We start from the raw sequence: 24,103 nt of genomic DNA, 5'->3' as shown, positions 1-24,103 counted from the left end.
TGATTCATGTCAGTCCACTTGGTGCAACATCTCTCCAAGGTGTGTTCACTCCTTTTTAGATGCAGACTAACGAGCAGATCTGATATGATGCAGGTGTTAGTTTTGGGGATGAAAATTTACAGGGTGATTCCATAATTTTTTCCTCAGAATTGGGTGATACCATATTTTTTTTCCTCTGCTTGGTCTAAAAAAGTAACTGTTACTGACTGCCACAATCTTTTTTTCTTGATTTCTTATAGTGTTTCTTAAAGCCAGAAAGTTGCCATTTGAAATGACTTTAGTTTTGTGTCATGTCTGTGATCTGCTTTTTTTCTACAAAATTAAACAACTGAATGAACATCCTCCGAGGCCGGTGATTCCATAATTTTTGCCAGGGGTTGTATTTATTTATTTTTTGACTAGTCACGCGACATGTAATATAATTAGTGCCATAGCTTTATTAAATGCACACTCGCACACAAATGTGCCTCAGTATGTGTTGAGTTTAAGGTTCAGAGTTTGTAAGAAAAATGTAAGTTAACAAATTCTATTTGATTTATTTTAGATCTATGCTCAAACACTGAGCAGCCCCCGCCCTGCAGACAGGACACGGAGGAACACACAGAGACTTGCTGAACACAGCATGAAGAATCAAAAATAACAGAGAACATTACTCTAAAAATTGATTTGTTAATGTTCTGAATGCAAGAGATGTCTCGCTCATCACTCCCGGGATGTGCATGTGTCCCAGGGATGCAGTACATTTTACAGCTTGCGTCCAGCCGAGGACAGCATCAGCGCGAAGCCTGTTTCACCAACATATCAATATCAGCGTTACGTTCGCTGATATAATGAAAACTTTAATTTTACCAAATAAACACTACAGATAAACACTTAGGCAGGTGGAAATTCTGTCTTTACATAGTTTGTCCAGTAGAGGGTACTCCAACAGCATTGTCTGCAATGTTGTCAAACATGGATGGGAACCTCATCACCTCTAAATCACATTAGCTCCAAGAGACAGACAGAAGCAAGCAGCCAGTGACCACGCATTTTCAATCAGTGGGGGAGCTTCACAGCAACAAGACAGAAGTGGCAGCTACGTATGATGGCAGCTGGGTGGAGCCAAAAGAGACAAGTAGTCTATTTTATGCAAATGAGTGGTATGACACCACAAGTGCCAGTCTGAGTGACAGCAGTCTGCTGCATGTTAGTTGTTTGTCATATTTACAGAGCTTCCAGAAAGTATTCACTATATTACACACATATTACTTTGTCACTGTATATAGGCCTCCTGGCCCATATTCTGAATTCTTAGATGAATTTGGTGTGTTCATCTCTAACTTGTCAACTAGTGTAGATAACATTCTGATCATTGGTGACTTTAACATTCATATAAATAAGCCTTCAAATTATTTATGGAAAATTGTGGATGCACTAGGATTTCAGCAATGCATTCGGGATTCGACGCACATTAGTGGAAATACCTTGGATCTGGTTCTCGCACGTGGTATTGCTGTCATGAATATTGACATCATGCCTCTTACATCAGTGGTGTCTGATCACTCACTTATTAAGTTTACAGTTTCGCTGCCATGTTTAGTGGAACAACAACCTTATATATCTTTACGGCGATGCATCAACTCCTCAACTAAGACTGAACTCGAAGCTAGACTGCCTGATGTCTTAGCTTCACATTTGACAAACACCCAGTCAGTAGACAGACTTGTGGAGAGTTTAAACTCAGTGCTCAAAACTACACTCGACATGATTGCACCACCTGTGTTAAAACCGCGCTCCCCCAAATCACAGTCACCTTGGTTCAATGAATATCTGCGTGACCTCAAGCATAAAGCAAGAGGTCTAGAACGGAAATGGCGTAGTTCAAAATTAGAAGTATTTCACCTTGCATGGAGTGATGCTATCTTAGACTATAAGCATGCATTATTGGTTACAAAGCGGACTTACTACTCTGATCAACAAAAACAAGCATAACTAAAAGTTCTTGTCTGACACAGTGACAACACTTTTGCATGGACAACCACCTGTAGTTCACTCTCCTTTTACAGCACAAGATTTCCTGGATTACTTTGGGAAGAAAATAGAAGACATCAGGTTAAACATATCCCGGCATGCCTTAATCCAGCCACTACACCCTGCTATTGATGTGGGCGTCACTACTGAGGTATTACCTAGATTTACAGAATTTGACAGTATCTCACTAGGCATGCTGACAAAACTCGTAATGTCAACAAAAAGCACAACCTGTTTATTTGATCCTATACCAACAAAACTGTTTAAGGACCTGTGGCCCACTCTTGGGCCGACTGTGCTGGAAATTATTAATCTTTCTTTAACTTCTGGATCTGTTCCTAAATGTTTCAAATCTGCAGTGATTAAACCATTACTTAAGAAACCTAATCTTGACCCTAGTGTATTGACAAACTATCGGCCGATATCAAATCTATCATTTTCTCTAAAATTCTGGAAAAAGTGGTTTCACGGCAGCTTGTAGACTATCTTACTGAGAATAATCTCTTTGAGCCACTGCAGTCTGCTTTTAGAAAATATCATTCCACAGAGACAGCTCTCACTAAAGTGGTGAATGATCTTCTGCTTACAATGGATTCGGACACCACTACGGTTCTGCTGCTGTTAGATCTCAGTGCTGCATTTGATACAGTGGATCATCATATTCTACTTGATAGGCTGGAAAATCATTTTGGGATTACTGGGAGTGCCCTTGCATGGCTGACATCATACTTGACCAGTCGTTCTCACTGTGTTTTGTACAGTAACACTACCTCTAACCTTAGTGACATGAAATTTGGGGTTCCACAGGGGTCTGTCTTAGGCCCCCTGCTTTTCTCCCTTTATATAGCACCCCTTGGGCACATACTGCGGCGTTTTGGGATTACCTTTTACTGCTATGCAGATGATACATGCCAATAACTGCTGGTAATCTTGATCACATAAAATACTTAGAAGATTGCCTTGCAGCAGTGAGAAGGTGGATGTCTAGAAACTTCCTACTTTTAAACTCTGATAAGACTGAAATGATGGTTCTTGGTCCAGTGAGACATCGGCATCAATTTGACCAGTTAACGCTCAGCCTCGGCTCGTGAGTCATAGATCACACCGACAAAGTGAGGAACCTTGGGGTAATTTTTGATCCTTCTCTATCCTTTGGCCTCCAAATTAGAAATACTGCTTTCTTCCACCTGCGAAATATAGCGAAGATTCGTATGGCTGATGCTGAGACCCTAATCCATGCATTTATCTCTTCTAGATTGGATTGCTGAAATGTTCTATTTTCTGGTTTACCGCAGTCTGCTCTAAGGGTAAGTAAGGTTAGACCAGAGCCCGACCGATATATCGGCCGGCCGATATTATCGGCCGATATAAGCCCTTTTCAAAGTACTCACTATCGGCCAAAATTTTGCCGATAGAATGCAGATAATTTCTCTTAAACAGAACAGTTACTGAAATAATGTTTGTGTCTGCAATGTAAAATCTCCTTGCACCGTTTGTCTAGTAAATGGAGCTCTGACTCCATTCAACTGAGAGCTGCATACACCCCTGCTTAAGTGTGTTCATCACTGGCCCATAGTTCGCAGTCACACTGCACTGATCGGCTGACAAAAGCATACAAGTAAGTTTATAAGGATGTTGTTTGTAATAACTTTGTGATTACATTCACCCCACATTTCTCCCATTTCAGTTCAACTCAGTTTGATTAACTCAGTTTATGTAGTAATGTATCAAATGTGCTTCATTGCATCGGTCACACTTTTTATTAAGCCCACGTTGTGTAGACCTTATTTCTAGCATGAAAAAGTTTTGTTTACTGCTAAGAGGTTGAAACATTCAGATTCACTGGTTGTCCGGAAGGGTTCTGGGAATGACTGTCGTTCGCCATTAACCCTCTGGGGCCAACGCCGTCGTATACGATGGCTGGGACCAAGCTTTATTAAATTGTAAATAACTTTTTAATGATATGAGATAGAAACTTTTTTTTTTTTTTTTTTTGCTGAAAAATTAACTCCGCAGACTTTCGATCCACCATTGGCCATCTTGGTACTCTTCACAGAAGATGTGTGATGACGTGCGCAATGCGAATGCCCAATTGGAATTGGTTCTCCATCACATGGTTTTCCAAAATCCAATCGTAGGGCAGATTTACCTCACGTGATATGGCAAAGATCGTTTTCAGGAGTGATATCTTACTAGTTGGCCCGTTGGAATAGTCCCCTAACTGCTCCAACTGCATTTTTTGAACTTGAAAATTCTTCTCTGTTATAAAGTTAATCAATATGAGGACAAAGCTTCAGCTTTTAGCTCATACCTTTTTGTTAAAGGTCCAAAAAAAGAGAACATTTTATTCATTCAAAAAAATAAATAAATAAATAATCGGCTATCGGCTGATTTGCCGATAGCCGACAAATCAGCCGATTTATCGGCATCGGCCTCAAAAAATCCATATCGGTCAGGCTCTAGGTTAGACCTTACTTGTATGAAGCGCCTTGAGACAGCTTTGTTGTGATTTGGTGCTATATAAAACAATATAAATTGAACTGAGAAGGACCTTAGTCAGGGAGGTGACCAAGAACCCGATGGTCAGAGCTCCAGCATTCCTCTGTGGAGAGGAGAACCTTCCAGAAGGACAACCATCTCTGCAGCAATTGACCAATCAGGCCTGTATGGTAGAGTGTCCAGACGGAAGCCACTCCTTAGCAAAAGGATTGAGCGAAAAATGAATGCAGCAATGTAAAGAGACATGCTGGATGAAAACCTGCTCCAGAGCGCTCTTGACCTCAGACAGGGGCAACGGTCCATCTTTCAGCAGGACAATGACCCTAAGCACACAGCCAAGATATCAAAGGAGTGGCTTCAGGACAACTCTGTGAATGTCCTTGAGTGGCCCAGCCAGAGCCCAGACCTGAATCTGACTGAACATCTCTGGAGAGATCTGAAAATGTCTGTGCACCAACTCTCCCCATCCAACCTGATGGAGCTTGAGAGGCGCTGAAAGAGGAATGGACCAAACTGCCCAAAGACAGGTGCACCAAGCTTGTGGCATCAAATTCAAGAAGACCTGAGCCTGCCAAAGCTGCATCAACAGACTACATTTTTTAGTGTTTTATTTTTAATAAATTTAAAAATAAATAATAATAATAAAAAAAAAATATTTTTATGTTGTCATTATGGGGTGTTGTGAGTAGACTTTTAAGGGAAAAATGAATTTCACCCATTTGCAATAAGGCCATTACATAACGAAATGTGGAAAAAGTGCTGTAAATAATTCCTGGATGCACTGTATACAAAAGTTCACATTTAAAAACTGTGAAACATCAAACCTCCATTAGATTTCTTTGTTGCAAGGGTTTGATCATGAAATATTCAGAGTAACTGCCATATATATATATATATATATATATATATATATATATATATATATGCAAATACATGTGTATTAGAAGTTTTTTTTACTCCCTAATATCTGTATCATATCAGCCCTTCCACCAAAAAAATCTGTATCAGTCAGGATCTATAATTTCAAAATTGATCTGAAATTACAAGTATATCATATATCTGGCAAAAGAAAGTTTGTACAAGTCTATCTTACCAAATTAGAGACGTTTTGGAAAACGTTCCTCTTTGAGGCCCACTGGTACAAAACTTAGAAAATAAGTGTAAGCGTTGGTGTGGAGACCTGCTAGTGCAGTGATCAGGCCGGGCGATCTTCACTGTCACGGGGCTGAGTGCCGCAGCACAGCTTCGAGGACTGAGGACATTTTTCTTAGAAAAGCCATTCCACGTTGAAAGAGGTAGAACTCCTACTGGTGCCACACCTCGTTGCTGCAGGGGGTAGTGCCGCTGTGGTGTTAGGGTGAACCGGCCCACGGATCCTGCCCCCGGTGAGTCCCTGTGGGGAAATTACATTATGTGGTTCACTGGAACTCTTACAGCTGTTCAAACAGTCCAGTCTGCAAGGTCACAAAACAAAATGCTTTCATATATCAACACGGCTGCATTACTGACATTAATTTCTAAAAGAACATCTAAAAGCTACAAAAGACATCACTGATGTTCTGGGGTTGGTCTCACAGTAGCAATCACTCCCCACTCTTTATCCTCCTTCTTCCAGCTGCCTGCCTTCAGCAACACCAGAACCTTCTGCACTGTAGTTTGTGAGCTGGCTTTGGGTTCCTTTTGTCTGGCCTGGGCTAGCAACGCAATGTAGCTGCTGACCTTCCTCAACACATTTCTTGATATCTTGGTGGGTTTATAACAGTCTGAAAGTGGCAACCTTCTCCCACCCATAACTTCCTGAGGACCTTCGGGTCTTTATTCAAGTCTGTTCAAGCCTACTGTCAGGCGTTATAAACAGAACCTATGCGGTGAAGGACAGCCTCCTGTCGGGGTTTATAAACAGAACCTACCCGGTGAAGGACAGCCTCCTGTCGGTGTTTATAAACAGAACCTACACGGTGAAGGACAGCCTCCTGTCGGGGTTTATAAACAGAAGCTACCCGGTGAAGGACAGCCTCATGTCGGGTTTATAAACAGAAGCTACCCGGTGAAGGACAGCCTCATGTCGGGTTTATAAACAGAAGCTACCCGGTGAAGGACAGCCTCCTGTCGGGGTTATAAACAGAACCTACACGGTGAAGGACAGCCTCCTGTCGGGGTTATAAACAGAACCTACCCGGTGTAGGACAGCCTCCTGTGGGGTTTATAAACAGAACCTACCCGGTGAAGGACAGCCTCCTGTGGGGTTTATAAACAGAACCTACCCGGTGAAGGACAGCCTCCTGTCAGGGTTATAAACAGAACCTACCCGGTGAAGGTCAGCCTCCTGATAGGGTTATAAACAAAACCTACCCGGTGAAGGACAGCCTCCTGTGGGGTTTATAAACAGAACCTACACGGTGAAGGACAGCCTCCTGTGGGGTTTATAAACACAACCTACACGGTGAAGGACAGCCTCCTGTCGGGGTTATAAACAGAATCTACACGGTGAAGGACAGCCTCCTGTGGGGTTTATAAACAAAACCTACCCGGTGAAGGACAGCCTCCTGTGGGGTTTATAAACAAAACCTACCCGGTGAAGGACAGCCTCCTGTGGGGTTTATAAACAGAACCTACCCGGTGAAGGACAGCCTCCTGTCGGGGTTTATAAACAGAACCTACCCGGTGAAGGACAGCCTCCTGTCGGGGTTTATAAACAGAACCTACCCGGTGAAGGACAGCCTCCTGTCGGGGTTTATAAACAGAACCTACCCGGTGAAGGACAGCCTCCTGTCGGGGTTTATAAACAGAACCTACCCGGTGAAGGACAGCCTCCTGTCGGGGTTTATAAACAGAACCTACACGGTGAAGGACAGCCTCCTGTTAGGGTTATAAACAGAACCTACACGGTGAAGGACAGCCTCCTGTCAGGGTTATAAACAGGACCTACCCGGTGAAGGACAGCCTCCTGTGGGGTTTATAAACAGAACCTACCCGGTGAAGGACAGCCTCCTGTGGGGTTTATAAACAGAACCTACACGGTGAAGGACAGCCTCCTGTCAGGGTTATAAACAAAACCTACCCGGTGAAGGACAGCCTCCTGTCAGGGTTATAAACAGAACCTACCCGGTGAAGGACAGCCTCCTGTCAGGGTTATAAACAGAACCTACCCGGTGAAGGACAGCCTCCTGTCAGGGTTATAAACAGAACCTACCCGGTGAAGGACAGCCTCCTGTGGGGTTATAAACAGAACCTACCCGGGTGAAGGACAGCCTCCTGTGGGGTTTATAAACAGAACCTACCCGGTGAAGGACAGCCTCCTGTGGTGTTTATAAACAGAACCTACCCGGTGAAGGACAGCCTCCTGTCGGGGTTTATAAACAGAACCTACACGGTGAAGGACAGCCTCCTGTCAGGGTTATAAACAGAACCTACCCGGTGAAGGACAGCCTCCTGTGGGGTTTATAAACAAAACCTACCCGGTGAAGGACAGCCTCCTGTGGGGTTTATAAACAGAACCTACCCGGTGAAGGACAGCCTCCTGTCGGGGTTTATAAACAGAACCTACACGGTGAAGGACAGCCTCCTGTGGGGTTTATAAACAGAACCTACACGGTGAAGGACAGCCTCCTGTCGGGGTTTATAAACAGAACCTACACGGTGAAGGACAGCCTCCTGTGGGGTTTATAAACAGAACCTACACGGTGAAGGACAGCCTCCTGTGGGGTTTATAAACAGAACCTACACGGTGAAGGACAGCCTCCTGTGGGGTTTATAAACAGAACCTACCCGGTGAAGGACAGCCTCCTGTGGGGTTTATAAACAGAACCTACCCGGTGAAGGACAGCCTCCTGTGGGGTTATAAACAGAACCTACACGGTGAAGGACAGCCTCCTGTCAGGGTTATAAACAGAACCTACCCGGTAAAGGACAGCCTCCTGTCAGGGTTATAAACAGAACCTACCCGGTGAAGGACAGCCTCCTGTCAGGGTTATAAACAGAACCTACCCGGTGAAGGACAGCCTCCTGTGGGGTTTATAAACAGAACCTACCCGGTGAAGGACAGCCTCCTGTGGGGTTTATAAACAGAACCTACCCGGTGAAGGACAGCCTCCTGTCGGGGTTTATAAACAGAACCTACACGGTGAAGGACAGCCTCCTGTCGGGGTTATAAACAGAACCTACACGGTGAAGGACAGCCTCCTGTTAGGGTTATAAACAGAACCTACACGGTGAAGGACAGCCTCCTGTCACGCTTATAAACAAAACCTACCCGGTGAAGGACAGCCTCCTGTCAGGGTTATAAACAGAACCTACCCGGTGAAGGACAGCCTCCTGTGGGGTTATAAACAAAACCTACCCGGTGAAGGACAGCCTCCTGTGGGGTTTATAAACAGAACCTACCCGGTGAAGGACAGCCTCCTGTGGGGTTTATAAACAGAACCTACCCGGTGAAGGACAGCCTCCTGTCGGGGTTATAAACAGAACCTACACGGTGAAGGACAGCCTCCTGGTCAGGGTTATAAACAGAACCTACCCGGTGAAGGACAGCCTCCTGTCGGGGTTATAAACAGAACCTACCCAGTGAAGGACAGCCTCCTGTGGGGTTTATAAACAGAACCTACCCGGTGAAGGACAGCCTCCTGTGGGGTTTATAAACAGAACCTACACGGTGAAGGACAGCCTCCTGTCGGGGTTATAAACAGAACCTACACGGTGAAGGACAGCCTCCTGTCAGGGTTATAAACAGAATCTACACGGTGAAGGACAGCCTCCTGTGGGGTTTATAAACAGAACCTACCCGGTGAAGGACAGCCTCCTGTGGGGTTTATAAACAGAACCTACACGGTGAAGGACAGCCTCCTGTCAGGGTTATAAACAAAACCTACCCGGTGAAGGACAGCCTCCTGTCAGGGTTATAAACAGAACCTACCCGGTGAAGGACAGCCTCCTGTCAGGGTTATAAACAGAACCTACACGGTGAAGGACAGCCTCCTGTCAGGGTTATAAACAAAACCTACCCGGTGAAGGACAGCCTCCTGTCAGGGTTATAAACAGAACCTACCCGGTGAAGGACAGCCTCCTGTCAGGGTTATAAACAGAACCTACCCCGTGAAGGACAGCCTCCTGTGGGGTTTATAAACAAAACCTACACGGTGAAGGACAGCCTCCTGGTCGGGGTTATAAACAGAACCTACCCGGTGAAGGACAGCCTCCTGTTCGGGGTGCACACAGCGTGATTGGGTCTGGACAGTCTGTCCCTCAGCTGGTCTCGTGGATTTGTCCCGGCTCGGTGGGTTTTACTGATGTAACTCCCCATGAGAAAATCCTGCGGGCTGAACATGATAGAGCTGCTGAACAAAGCCTGAGTGTCACTCCGTCTCTGCGGACCCTCGGCTCTGGCAACCTTAGTTTTGGACCGGCTGGACACCGACCCTCCTCCTGCTCCCCATCCCCAAAACCAGCGCTGGTGACCGGCGGCGTTCTTCAGTCCAGACCGAGGATTCAGGCCAAATCTGGCGGGAAACGGTTCTTCACAGTGGCAGTAACATAAACTACAACAAATAAAAATAAAAGCAGCGTAAATAAAATGCTGAGTGTAAAAAAGAGTCAGACTGACGACAACGGCAGCAAAAAGCAGAAATAAACGTTTATCACTCGGCGACATGGCGGCAAAAACACAGCCGCCTCGTCTTCTTCTTCGGTTTGGTCAGATGCTTGTCCGCTGTTACCGCCACCTACTGTACCAGAGAGCGCATGTCGTGTAAAAATAGCGGGCTGCCATCTTGTGCAAGGAAATTGTAATAACGTGTTTACCGCTTAAATCAGAAAAGTAGGGAAAAAAAAGTAGCAGAAATGTTTTGGTATGGGGATCCATTCTATTCATTCTTGTTGCTATTTGTCAAGTGGATAAGTATTGGCTTGGAGCTTGGGACTCTGACGGGGGCGGTCGCATCTCCTCCACTCTCCCTTATCTCTGCTTTCTGCTTTAAACCTTCAAGTCCCTTCTTCACCAGACTGTGAATTCCTCAAATTATATTGGATTCTGGATCTATTGGACTACTACTGGATTTTCCATGGAATTGATCAGCTGGTCTCTGAACGCTATTGACACCATTTTTTCTACAAGAAGGTCAGGACCGGGGGATCCTACCTGCCCAGATGGAACGTATCCTGTGGGCTATGTTCTCGACTCCTGGGGCTCTTGGCGTGTGGCATACTTGGCGCCTTTCTCCGTTGAGGAGGATTTATTCATTTTTGGTCTTATGGTAGCAGGGCTGGTACTTTCTGGCTTACGTGCTGCCCTGATCTACCGGAAAATTGGCAAGATGGCGGAATCAAGAACCACGGCCCCTCGCTTGTGATGATTAACGAGGTTGGCAAGGCAGTGCATTCTCAGACTGCGATGACTCTTGAACTTAGACGCAAACTGGATGACATCTTGGAGCAGATGTGTGCCTTACAGTTGAAGTTGAAGGTTTCAGAGGCCGGTGAATATTCTTAATTCATAATTGGGATTTGGTTGTTTAAGTGGAACTGTTAAAAAGTGTTTTTCACTGCTCAACCACAACACTCCAGGCTTATCGAGCCTGAAGGACAAATTGCCGACTGTTTACCTCCAGAAGAATTTATTCAGGCCTTGGTGAGATTATTCGGCTCCTTCTTATCTCAACCCACAAAGACAATAAACTGACAGACTTACACATGGACAAAGACTGAAGCATGCTCCATTTTTCCCTTGACCTCCCGTCCTGCCCCCCCCATCACACACCCCATCCCGGCCACCGCTCACGCCACCCCTTTCCCCTGCGGGGGCTGCGCGTTTTTTAGCTGCGGCAAGTCCCCGTTCGCCCCAAGCTGGCGCAAGACAAATAATATAAAAGATGTCTGGCTGTCCCTCTGCTGAGGAAGACTGTGGAGGGTGAAAACCATAAGCGCTTTGAACTCCACAGCATGTCTTTTTCCTGGTTCTCTCCCTCAGCCCCAACCAGTCCCAGCAGAAGACTGCCCCTCCCTGAGCCTGGTTCTGCTGGAGGTTTCTTCCTGTTAAAAGGGAGTTTTTCCTTCCCACTGTAGCCAAGTGCTTGCTCACAGGGGGTCGTTTTGACCGTTGGGGTTTTACATCATTATTGTATGGCCTTGCCTTACAATATAAAGCGCCTTGGGGCAACTGTTTGTTGTGATTTAGCGCTATATAAAAAAAAAATTGATTGATTGATTGATTGAACTCCAAACATGTACACAGTGACGCACAGACACACACGGACCAGTTTTGTTTTTTTGTTTTTTGTTCCTCATAACGAACCATTTCCGTGGGGCCGTGCACGTTGGAGAACTTTTCCCATAGCCACATTCTCCTGCTGCGGGAGAAAAGTTCTCTTAAGTTCTCCTGCAGCAGTAGAATTTCAGAGAACTTTCTCTCTGCTGTTCCTGCAGTGGGCCACACAGCATGCTGCAGGCTCGAATTTTGTAAGGGAGACCGGGAACATTTCCCTTCCGAAAATATTTAAATTTAGAACTCTCTGAAACACTATTTCCTGCATTTTGAGCCAAATTTTGTGAAGTAGTATTAATATGTTGCATAACTAGACAATCAAGTAACAACTCAAAAATGTTTCTTCAAAAAATCCAAATCAATATTGGATCGGCTCTAATCGAAATAATCAATTCTGAATCTTAAGAACTGGAATCAATACCCAGCCCTACTTTGCAGTGGTTGGTGGTGTTATACTTGTTTTTTTGTTTTTTTTTCCTTAAATTTGGCACAACTGTCTGTGTGCCTATAAATGACTGTTCTGTTTCACAAGAGCCTGGCTGTTGTGTTTAACAGAAATGTGTGTGTGCGTCTTCAGAAAAAGAACGGTAACTTTATTTACAGCTGTATACATCCACCTGTTGCTCACTCATCCTGTCACCAACACCAACTGCTCTGCCAGAAGCGGATCCAGCCTTTTATAGGGGCTGAGGCCCCCTCCTGGTTTCTCCAGACACCACATTGGCTTTCTTTTCCTGTCGTTGTTTTATATGAGAAATTTACTTTTGATACTTAAGTACAGTAAATGTCAGTACTACTTTACTACTTTAAGGCTTTTACTCTAGTAAAATTTTTAAAGGAGACTTTAACTTTTGCCAAAGTAAATTTATGGTAAGGTATCTGTACTTTCACTCAAGAGTCACTATGAGGTACTTTATACAAGACTGGTTGTTGCGGTAATGTCACACAGTCTTGGTTGGGATGATATTGCCTGTACAGAAGTTGATGTAATCTGGTCTCCAGTCCGTAATGCTTTCGATGTCCTCCACTTGCATATCACAGACCACAGCCCAGAACATTTATTGGAGCTTAACAGCAGTTAACTTCCTGTCAGTTCTGTCAGTCACAGTGTCTCTCTAATTGTGAGAGCGTCTAACATCCAAACACTGATGCTGCATTCACATGTTAGTGGCAGAAAAGCCATCATGGCAGAATGCCTGCCTTCTGCAGACTGCAGGTGATGTGAGGCGCCATCATTTTTAATGCAAATGAAACAGAAAACAATTTACTTAATTCAATTCATTTGATTTATACAGTGCTAAATCACAACAAAGCTGCCTGAAGGCGCGTCACATGAGTAAAGCCTCTGCCTCACCGAATAATAAGCCAGGAATAACTAGCCACGCATGGGTGTGTCAGAGATTATTCAAAGAATGATGCACGTTTTAAGGTATCACGTATCAGCCACTAAGGCGCCTCTATGTGCCTCTCTGTACCTCACATGTGCCAGGTATCAGCCTCTAGTGAGCCACGACCGACCTGGATCTTTGGATGTGGGAGGAAGCTGGAACACCCGGAGAGAACTCACACAAACACGGGGAGAACACGCAAACTCCACACAGAAAGGACGCAGGTGGGAATCGAACTCATGTACTGAAAGTGCTCATGATCTGAGAATTGGTATAATGTTCATGTGCAGTGTGAACTTCAATGGGAATAAATTATAAACGAATACATGTGACATCTGTCAATTTTAGGTGCAACTGAATGAGAATTCAGGGTGAAATGAATGTTGAATGTGGTGTGTATTGTAATGCACTTTGTAATACACACTTTACTCTGAATGTGGCATGACTGTGGTCCTTCCAGTCGTGTCATGCCCTCAAACAGAACAGAAGTGGCATAAACCTGTTCTGTGGAATGATCTCCCTGCATCAATAAAACAGTCAGATTCTGTGGAGACTTTCAAGTCCAGACTTAAGATGCACTTATTTTCCCTTTCGTATGGCTAGCATACTGGTATAATATGTTACTATGCTTTTTACTGTTTTAATTCACTTTATTAGTAATTGGAGCGTGCCGTGGCCTCAACTTTACCTAAATTCTGGGTCTTTTAGTGAAGTTTAGGGCTAGTGGCCGGCGATGACCTTAGTATTTCTTCTGTTTTTCTTGTTGTTTAATGCTGACAAATTATACTGTATTTGTTGTCTTTCTGCCGTCTGATTCTGTTTGAGGTGCAGTGACATCCAGAGATGGGGGTGGTGTCTTCTTCTGCAGCCTCCTATCCTGTACACCAGCATGGACACCCAACATTTCCTGTATATTCGTTTTGTTAATTGTGTTGGTAGAATGGCCCAAGCAGAGGGTCGCCCCTTTGAGTCTGGTCTGCTTGAGGTTTCTTCCTCAAATCATCAGTGGGAGTTTTTTCTTACCACTGTCACCTGTGTTCTTGTTCTGGGGGGTTAATAAGGTTAGACCTTACTTGTGTGATTCGCCTTGAGGCAACTTTGTTGTGATTTGGTGCTATATAAATGAAAATAAATTGAAATTGAATAAACCGTGAACAATGGTTTGTATCATTTCAGTTTCTAAAACTTGTATCTCATTTTACCAGCCTCTTTCCAAACACTGTCTTATAAATATATATGGAGTGGAGCCAGAACATGTAGTGAAGCAGATAACAGAATATTTACAGAAGAATCCTACCAATGGTGATGCAAGCACCACATTTGGCACAAATACTCCTTAGACATTGCTCTTTTGGAAAAAACAAACAAACAAAAAACTGACTGGCCACTTCAATTAGGCAGCCAGGTAGGGGTCAGTTGAAAAATTACAGAGGGGTCAAAGTTAAAGATGCTCCAATCATATTGAAAACTACACCACATTATCTGTCTGAACATAGAGATTCCAAAAAGGTATAGTTTGGACTGTCTGTGACTGAATGTTATGGAGTTATGGGGTATAAACAGCAAGAATGGTGACAAAGGTCAGTTTCAGTTTGTACAGGGGTCAAAAGTTATATTGCTCCAATTTTGGTAAAAAGAGATGTAAATTACTGGTTGAGTTAGAAGTATTTTCGAAAGGAATAGTTTGCACCATGTGTCATGGTTAGTTATCATGTTATAGGGTAACATATGTCACAGAATCCTGTTATGGTTGTAAATAGTCAGAAACAAGCCCCTGAATGCCAGAAGCCAAACTCAAAAGTTACGTTCCAATCCAAGGTGATTTATTTACACGTGTATTTCAGGTTACCAAAATCCTCATAGCGAAAAACAGAGTTCAACAACAACAGAGGGATGCTACAGTGGTGAAACAAAGCCAAAAACCTCACGAGGGCTGGAATTACAATAATTGCACTAAGTACTCACAAGCATGGAGATCTGAGAGCCACAGAGATCACAGAGAATGAGATAATCAACGGGCAAAGAACCTTGGACAAGTGAGGGCTTAAATGCACAAACTCTCTAATCAGCAGCAGGTGCAACAACTCAGGAAGGAAGCAGGTACCTGAACCTAAGAAGACTGACAGCAAAAACCCCAACTCCAGAAAAACAGAAAATTAAACAAAAGAAAAAGAAAAGTCCATCCATCCATCCATTTTCTTCCGCTTTATCCGGAGTCGGGTCGCGGGGGCAGCAGCTCAAGCAAAGCCGCCCAGACCTCCCGATCCACACACACCTCCCCCAGCTCCTCTAGGGGAACCCCGAGGCGTTCCCAAGCCAGCCAAGAGACATAGTCCCTCCAGCGTGTCCTGGGTCTTCCCCGGGGCCTCCTCCCGATGGGACGTGCCCGGAACACCTCTCCAGCGAGGCGTCCAAGGGGCATCCAGAAAAGATGCCCGATGTTAATGGGACTAACATTAACATTAAATATCTTGTCTTTGTAATGTGTTCAATTGAATATAGGTTGAAGAGGATTTGCAAATCATTGTATTCTGTTTTTATTTATATTTTACACAACGTACCAACTTCATTGGAATTGGGGTTGTAGTTCTTTAATATGTTATTATTAACATGACCAAAATTAAAAGAAGGGTTTTGGTAGGCATATAGTGCACAGTTAAAATTTACTCTCATTCAACTGATGGGTGAAATTGGGACGTATCGCTCGCTGCCTGCTTGCAACAATTTTTTTCCGAGGCACATTGAATGCACCATCGCTGCTTTGCGTTTTGTTTTGAAGACGGACGGAAGCCAGAAAGGACATTTCTACCACAACAAACATGGAGGTCTGTGAGCGGCTGGAGGTTTGTGATGCACCTAAATCATTAAAATCAGGTGTTTGGAGATACTTTGGCTGTTTTAAAAAGATGGGGAGCTTGAGAAGACGCAGGTCGTTTGTAAAGAATGCCAAGCTGCTGCTCCACTCGGATATTCCTCAGATTGTACTCTGTCAGTCATTGAGAGTGATGTTGTCTTACTGTTTAAGTTCTGATAGTGTGATCAAACAGGTTCCACATATTAGGAAACCGATTCCTGTTGCAGAACGTTGACTCTGGTAAATTTGCTGCTTACAATAAGTAAAACTAATCCTCTGCCTCTAGTAGAATAAGAAGAATAATAATAAGACGACCATGGCACCATATGTAACGGAGGCCAGCAGGTGTCGCTGTGCAGATGTAGTTAGTAAACTTCACTCCCAACAGCTCAAAAGGATTCTCTGGTCACAAGTCCAGAGTCCTGGGTTTTAGCCTTCTGGTTAGAGAGTCCGACTCTCATGCCGGAGATCGTGAGTTCGCTTTTTATAACGTTTTAACAGAACGAGACCAACCTTATTACTGTGCAGGGTCCTCGTGTGCACCAAAACCCTGAATCAGGTGTGAGCACGAATATATTCAGATGTATCAAAGTGTGCGTAGGCACATTCGATTTGTACGTCCCACTGAACATGGAATTTAGTACACGTGCACACGCACCAAACTCCGCCCTGGCCACACCTCTATCTGAATATTCAAATGTATTCAAATAGTTTGGTTGTGTCGTGATGGTACCATACAGTGAGGAAAATAAGTATTTGAACACCCTGCGATTTTGCAAGTTCTCCTACTTAGAAATCATGGAGGGGTCTGAAATTTTCATCTTAGGTGCATGTCCACTGTGAGAGACATAATCTAAAAAAAAATCTGGAAATCACAATGTATGATTTTTAAATAATTTATTTGTATGTTACTGCTGCAAATAAGCATTTCAACACCTGTGAAAATCAGTGTTAATATTTGATACAGTAGCCTTTGTTTGCAATTACAGAGGTCAAACTTTTCCTGTAGTTTTTCACCAGGTTTTCACACACTGCAGCAGGGATTTTGGTCCACTCCTCCATACAGATCTTCTCTACATCTTTCAGGTTTGGAGTTTCAGCTCCCTCCAAAGATTTTCTATTGAGTTCAGGTCTGGAGACTGGCCAGGCCACTCCAGGACCTTGAAATGCTTCTTACAGAGCCCCTCCTTAGTTGCCCTGACTGTGTGTTTGGGGTCATTGTCATGCTGAAGACCCAGCCATGACCCATCTTCAATGCTCTTACTGAGGGAAGGAGGTTGTTTGCCAAAATCTCGCAATACATGACCCCATCCATCCTCCCTTCAATACGGTGCAGTCGTCCTGTCCCCTTTGCAGAAGAGCACCCCCAGAGTATGATGTTTCCACCCCCATGCGTCACAGTTGGGGTGGTTTTCTTGGGGTTGTTCTCATCCTCTAAACATGGTAAGTGGAGTTGATTCCAAAAAGCTCTATTTTGGTCTCATCTGACCACATGACCTTCTCCCATGCCTCCTCTGGATCATCCAGATGGTCACTGGTGAACTTCACACAGGCCTGGACATGTGCTGGCTTGAGCAGGGGGACCTTGCTGCCCTGCAGGATTTTAAACCATGACAGCATCATGTGTTACTAATGTAATCTTTGTGACTGTGGTCCCAGCTCTCTTCTGGTCATTGACCAGGTCCTCCTGTGTAGTTCTGAGCTTTCTCAGAATCATCCTTAGCCCACAAAGTGAGATCTTGCATGGAATCCCAGACCGAGGGAGATTGACAGTCAGCTTGTGTTTCTTCCACTTTCTAATAAATAATCATAACAGTTGTTGTCTTCTACCAAGCTGCTTGCCTGTTGTCCTGTAGTCCATCCCAGCCTTGTGCAGGTCTACAGTTTTGTCCCTGGTGTCCTTACACAGCTCTTTGGTCTTGGCAATGGTGGACAGGTTGGAGTGTGATTGATTGAGTGTCTGAACAGGTGTCTTTTATACAGGTAACAAGTTCAAACAGGTGCAATTAATACAGGTAAAGAGTGCAGAATAAGGTGGCTTCTTAAAGAAAAATTAACAGGTCTGTGAGAGACAGAATTCTTGCTGGTTGGTAGGTGATCAAATACTTATTTGCAGCAGTAACATACAAATAAATTATTAAAAAAAATCATACATTGTGATTTCCAGATTTTTTTTTTTTTTTTTTTTGATTATGTCTCTCACAGTGGACATGCACCTAAGATGAAAATTTCAGACCCCTTCATGATTTCTAAGTGGGAGAACTTGTAAAATCGCAGGGTGTTCAAATACTAATTTTTTTACTCACTGTAAGTGTGGAGTGTTGTGTGTTTGTTGAGGCCCGCCATCGTCTCTGTGTTGTTGTGTGTAAAAATTAAAGACCTTTCAGAGACAGTGTGCAAAAACAACAACAGCAGTGGTTAGATCGCTGTTCTCTCAGTTCGCTGTCATGTAAAACAGAAATTAAATTAGTACGTTTGTGTGTAAATGGTTAACTGAGCAGTGCTCACACACTGAAGTATAAAGATATTCGGTGCAGGGCGCCTGACAGTGTGACTTTAACATGACACATGCTTTTAATGACAAATACTGAACCCAGTCGGGGGCTTGTTAAGAGGCTCATCTCTAGTTCCACCATCAAGAAAAAGAAAACACATTAATAATAATAATAATAATAATAATAAAAACATATTTCAAAAACATTTTCAGCAAATAAATAAATGGATTTACATGCAGACAGATTAACAGCAAATGCTATTTTGAACCCAAGATGGCACCGAGTCACGTGACCAATTTTTTTTTTGACTCGTCATGTCGCCACTCTCTCTAATCAAGGCAATCTAACACAAGCAGCCCCCGCCCCCCCCCCCATGGCTCATCGTGCCGAGCGCCTGATGCACATCTGCACATCACATATTATTTGAACACTGATGGAATGAAAATGTTTCCTATTAACAAAAACAAACTCATCATGTGACGGCGCCTTCATAGCAAAATGTGTGCAGGTAACAGCTCCGATTACATTCGGAAACCGTCTCTCGCTGCAAAATGCACTGTAATGTTGGAATGTACCTGGATGAGATTCGGATGATTGCGTTCCACACAACTGACATGGCTCAGTGCAAGGTTGACTGGCACACGCCTGACCGATCAGTCAGCTGACACTGGGATGCCCATAACGCCAGGATGCCCAGCATGGTCAGCACCAGTGTGGGCACAGACAACCCCTGGCTCCTCGCCGTATTGCGCTCTGAGCCCCCCACAGTTCTGTGTGCACTTTCAGGCTGCACACTGATTCTTCTACTGATGTCACTTCAGAGCATTTCTTTAGAGACTGCGCCACCTACCTGCGATTCAAGAGCGCCACTTCCTATTTTCAAATTTGATTTCACTCCAAATATACTTACAATTTAACTAAATCAGTGACTATGTCTCTAGAGCCTATGAAGCTGCACTTTCAAGAGCACTTTGCACAAAAAGTCGTACTTCAGGTCCTACCTATAATTGTAAAGGTTAAATGTACCCAAAAATCTTTAAAAAGTTAAGCTTTTAAAGGTTTATTCCACCCCAAAATATTACTTATTAATAAAAAAACTGTTTCATGCATTAGGACAAAATGTGTAGCAATATAATGTTATAATCAGGTAAATTAACAATGTAATCATACGGTGTGGTCACTGTGTTCTCTCGACCTACAACAGGACAGTTTGAAAAATAAAAGCTTAAAACACACACACACACACACACACACACACACACACACACACACACACACACACACACACACACACACACACACACACTTATCCAAAATGTTGGAAGAGCATCAAGTTATGTGGACATCACTGAAGTAGCTCCTCAGACTGAGAGACAGACACACAGACAGACATTAACATGTCTATATAAACAGGCTCAGCATTAAGATATCTCATAAACTCTCCATCTCTCACTTTCATGGGCCTAATAATTTTCATTTGCAACAGTTCATGCCAACATACCCCCTTTTCAAGTGAGACCAAATAAACAATAAATATAGCAACTTCTGATCAATCCATATCAATTTCAGACTTAAAATAATGTACCGATTTAAGCCCCACCCATTTTGGGTTAAACCACGCCTACTTTCGGTTTAGACCCCGCCAACTACAAGTACAGATACGGGTACAGATCATTTAGATGGTTGAACAGATACAGATACAGATAGTGGTGTACTCGCTCATCCCTGGTGATTAACTTCCTCAGCAGAGGATGGAGCAGGTGGCACCAACTGACGGTCAGTCACAAAAACAGAGCAACAAATTCAACATCAAGCTGAGCCGAGGAAAGCAGAGTTCTGTGCAGTTATCAGGGAGGCAAAGGTGAATGAATGAGACTTATATTTAGAGCACGTGACTGAGTGAATGTGGGGCAGAGACATGATGCATGAATATGAATCAATGTCAAAGTCACACAGAGGAGAGAAATTAGTCGTGTAATTCAAATAATTCAATTACAAAAAACGCTTGAGGCAAATTCTGTGCCTCGAAGCTCCATTTAATGTTGTAGTATGTAGGCCAGGCCTGTGTGTGGCGCTGTAACATTCCCAGAAAAAAAAACAGAAGAAGAATAGAGCATGCTAATAAGCCACAGACATTACATACGTAGACACCTGTGAATTTGCGAAACCCAGGATGGTAGGGGAAGGTTCCGCCCTTTCCTTCTCTGATTGTCCAGAAGGTTCCGCCCTTATGGGCCTTTCACATTGGAGGCGTCAGCGCAATGCGTCAAAGCTTCCCAACGTGTCGTGACATCAGACACTTCGCTTCGGAAGCGGCAAGGGGGGTGGAGATTGCTACGTCACACTCTGGCTGTTACCACAACCTGAAAAAAGTTCAGCGATCACCATCTTGAATTTGCGTCGCCTGAACCACAAAAAAAAGCTTTAAAAAACAGCAGTAAAACGATTGTCCCGTCACCCTGCTGGGAGAAGCTTTTTTTCCAGCTACTTTTCAGAGTGACGCCGACCGAGGGAGGACTGACGACTTGGTGGGATATCTATCAAACCGCGACAGCGGGCCGACCCGCACGGACAAGCTGGCCTTCAGGCATCATCACTGGGCAGACCGAGGCAGGCAGCCGGGGTGATGGAGCAAACCCACTCCGTCCGAAATCTCCCACTTTTTGGATGCGAAGTTCCAGTTTGACCAAAGGAGTTTAGTTCTGCAGCTTTATCGAGGTGAGAATAAAAAATAAAATGTGACGTTTACTGAACAGCTGTGAAGGTTTCATGATCAGCTAACGTTAGCGTAGCCTTTTAGCACAGTTGATCTGAGTGAACACTTTAATTTGTAAACGGTTCAGTCTTTTTTAATTTTTTTATCAAATAAAGCTACAGCTTTTATTGGAGACTACAAAAGCTCAACTTTAAGTAACTTTTTTTTCAGGCATTTTTTTCCATCAATTTTTTTTTCATTTTTTAAATTATATATAAAACTGTTTAGTGTTTGTTTATATTTTAAGACATATTTTTATTTGTCCCAATTAGGAACATTTGCTGTGCAGACAACCAAAATACAGATGCACTTCAAAAACTTCCATTGGTGAGCTGAACACCACGAAGTCCAGTCGAAAAAACATTTCTCCTATTTTGAAGAGCAGAGAAGTGTCTTCAGCAACACCACAAGAGTTCAAAGCTGCAGAAGAGACCTTCATCTGGTCCCGAGAATCCAGCAGAACATCACCTGCTTCTAAATAAAAGGCTCTTTCAACAGCAACTATTTTATTATTTTTTAAAAAGCTGTTTCATTTTATATTTTAACAATAAATGAACGGATCATTTAAAATGTCCACGAATTAAAGTCCAAAGACATTTGCACAAGTAGAAGCTCTCCACTTATTGTGCTCAAATTCATATTTTAGAAATGACTCTGTCCTGATAACAACATTAAAGGCAATTACATGTTTTGATGTAATTACAAATTGTAATTACAAGTTGAAATGACTATAAAAAAATTCATTATGTCACAGAAATCCTACTTTACAATCACACTGCAGTCATTGTTAAATTATTTCCTGTTGCATTTATAATAAACATTAGTATTTATTTACAGTGTCTGTTTTTCTGGTTGAAATGAGATATAAATAATCTACCAGACTTAACAAATGTACAAGTTTCCATGTTATTTTATTTGTCTAAAAATAAATGTCCGAGGTTCCTTATGTTAAACAAGAAATTATCTAATCTGAAATAACAGGTGGTTTTAATTTACACATGAAAGGTTTCTAAAGAACATTTATTGATTTATTTAGCTATTTTAATTACAAGTGTTCTAAACTTTTAACAGTAATCAGAAATTTTGAGGTAACAAACAACAAACAACAAACAAATGGGGTAAATGTGTTTAGATGCAACCAGAAGTTGTCAACTAATTTAAAGGACACTGTGTTCTGTTCCTGTTGTGTTTGAAGATGACGACCTTCAGGATGTCAGGGCCTCCATGGAGAGACGGCAGCAAGAAGAGGACGACCTGAGCCTCGGTTCCCCCGAGCGGTTTGGGTCGGTCCGGCACGCCATTTAGACTGGTGACAAAAGAGAAAAATGTGGTTCTTTAAAAAGGCTCGGGCATTTTGGGGACAAAGTTGGTATCCAGTGTTATTTTGTCAGTTTGGGTGTGTTGAATTCAAATCTGGCACATGACAATCTCTGTCTGACCTCTAGAGGTCATTGACCTTTATGACCAAAAACAGCAAACTGAACACAGTTACATACAGTGGTGGGCACAGTTCCGTTAATCCGCTAACTATTGAAGTTTTCATTATCAGATTAGCTTTTCAGATAATTTTGAAAACCATCATTGGATTAATTATCTTCCGATAAATTTTGGTCCGATAATTTTTAGATTGCTAACATTTATAAAGTCTGACATCAAAGATTTGAGTGTAGTAGATGGGTAGTTCTATTCTCTGCAAACAGAGGAGAGCTCGTTTCAGAAAAAAACGCTTTATCCTCTGCAGAGAAAGGAGAACTGCTCACAGAAAAAAAAAAAAACTCTCTTTTTGAGCCCATACTACTTTGCTGGCAATCAAGTCATCCAGAGGCATAGAGTTTTAACTTATTTGGGGTTTTCACGTATCCCATAATCCCTTGCGTGCCAGAGAGTCGCTGCAGTCAAAACAACATAGAGAATCCACACGATGACAGTTGTAAATTAATATTATACTACAAAAATGTAATTTTTTTTTATGCTCTTCGTCACGTTAACAAGAGACTGCTGCATGATACCCTGAAAACTTGCTAAAACAATTATAACAAATAATCTGTCTGTTACGTTTAATCTGCGTGGAATTTAATAAACGCAAACCGATATATTAGTCTGGAACAAAGAGGACAAACAGTGTTGTAAAGATCAATAATCAAGACGTTAAAGAGCAAACTTCACTTTCCCCCAGAACGACATGATCAGGAAGTGACCGTAGTTCACAGCAGCTCCCATTGAAAATAACGGAGAGACAGACTGTGATTCTCGCATGTTTACATAAAACAAACGCAATAACAACGTCTATAAACCCAGAAAATATATTCACAAGAGTTTTAGGCACAATATAAAAATAGTTTTATGTTGCGATGTTAATGGTGTTGTCCGTGTGCAGCGTTTAAAATACAGCGTGATCAGAGCGTCTCAGTGCTGTTCTCAATGTTACTGAGATCTCGCAGCGCGGCGACCTCTCCGAGGTTTTGCGGGATTTGAAACCTGAAAAACCTCAATAGTTAAAATTTTAACCAAACTAATTTCGGACAAGTTATTTAAATTAACGTCACGTCTGAAGTTTTATAAAGTGAAAATATCAGATATATGTTTTAGTTTTAAAGTAATGCACTAATTTTGATGGTTTTAGTGTGGACATGGTGTATCCGCAGTGCATTATGGGTAGTCTCAGTACATTCATGACAGGAGAAATGCATTTGAGACGCTCTGATCAGCCTCTACACGGACAACAGCTTTAAACTCTTTGTATATTGTGCCTAAAACTCTCGTGAATATATTCTCTGGGTTTATAGACATTGTTATTGTGTTTGTTTTATGTAAAAATGCCAGAAGAAGCTCAGGTTGCTTCTC

At 42.9% G+C, this 24,103-nt stretch overlaps 1 protein-coding gene and 1 long non-coding RNA gene across 2 annotated transcripts in view; one reads left to right on the top strand and one right to left on the bottom strand.

Moving 5' to 3' along the window:
• The window catches only part of pom121 (POM121 transmembrane nucleoporin), a gene marked incomplete at its 5' end in the record, with an annotated part of 95,869 nt that extends 85,671 nt beyond the window's left edge, over window positions 1-10,198 (bottom strand). Inside the window, 2 exons of the mRNA XM_034184424.1 lie at window positions 5,693-5,905; window positions 9,690-10,198. Of these exons, the coding sequence (XP_034040315.1) occupies window positions 5,693-5,905; window positions 9,690-10,198 (722 nt within the window). The remainder of the gene's footprint in view (window positions 1-5,692; window positions 5,906-9,689) is intronic.
• A 2,117-nt stretch (window positions 10,199-12,315) lies between these two features.
• Window positions 12,316-22,560, top strand: LOC117524001. The gene is made up of 3 exons (XR_004564670.1): window positions 12,316-12,326; window positions 19,832-19,837; window positions 22,392-22,560. It is a non-coding gene; the product is annotated as an uncharacterized LOC117524001 (long non-coding RNA).
• The last annotated feature ends 1,543 nt before the right edge of the window (window positions 22,561-24,103 follow it).

This window comes from Thalassophryne amazonica, chromosome 13 (assembly GCF_902500255.1).
Source record: "Thalassophryne amazonica chromosome 13, fThaAma1.1, whole genome shotgun sequence".
Taxonomy (NCBI): Eukaryota; Metazoa; Chordata; class Actinopteri; order Batrachoidiformes; family Batrachoididae; genus Thalassophryne; species Thalassophryne amazonica.
Note: the sequence above shows the minus strand (reverse complement) of the source record. Positions and strands in the feature narration are given on the sequence as shown.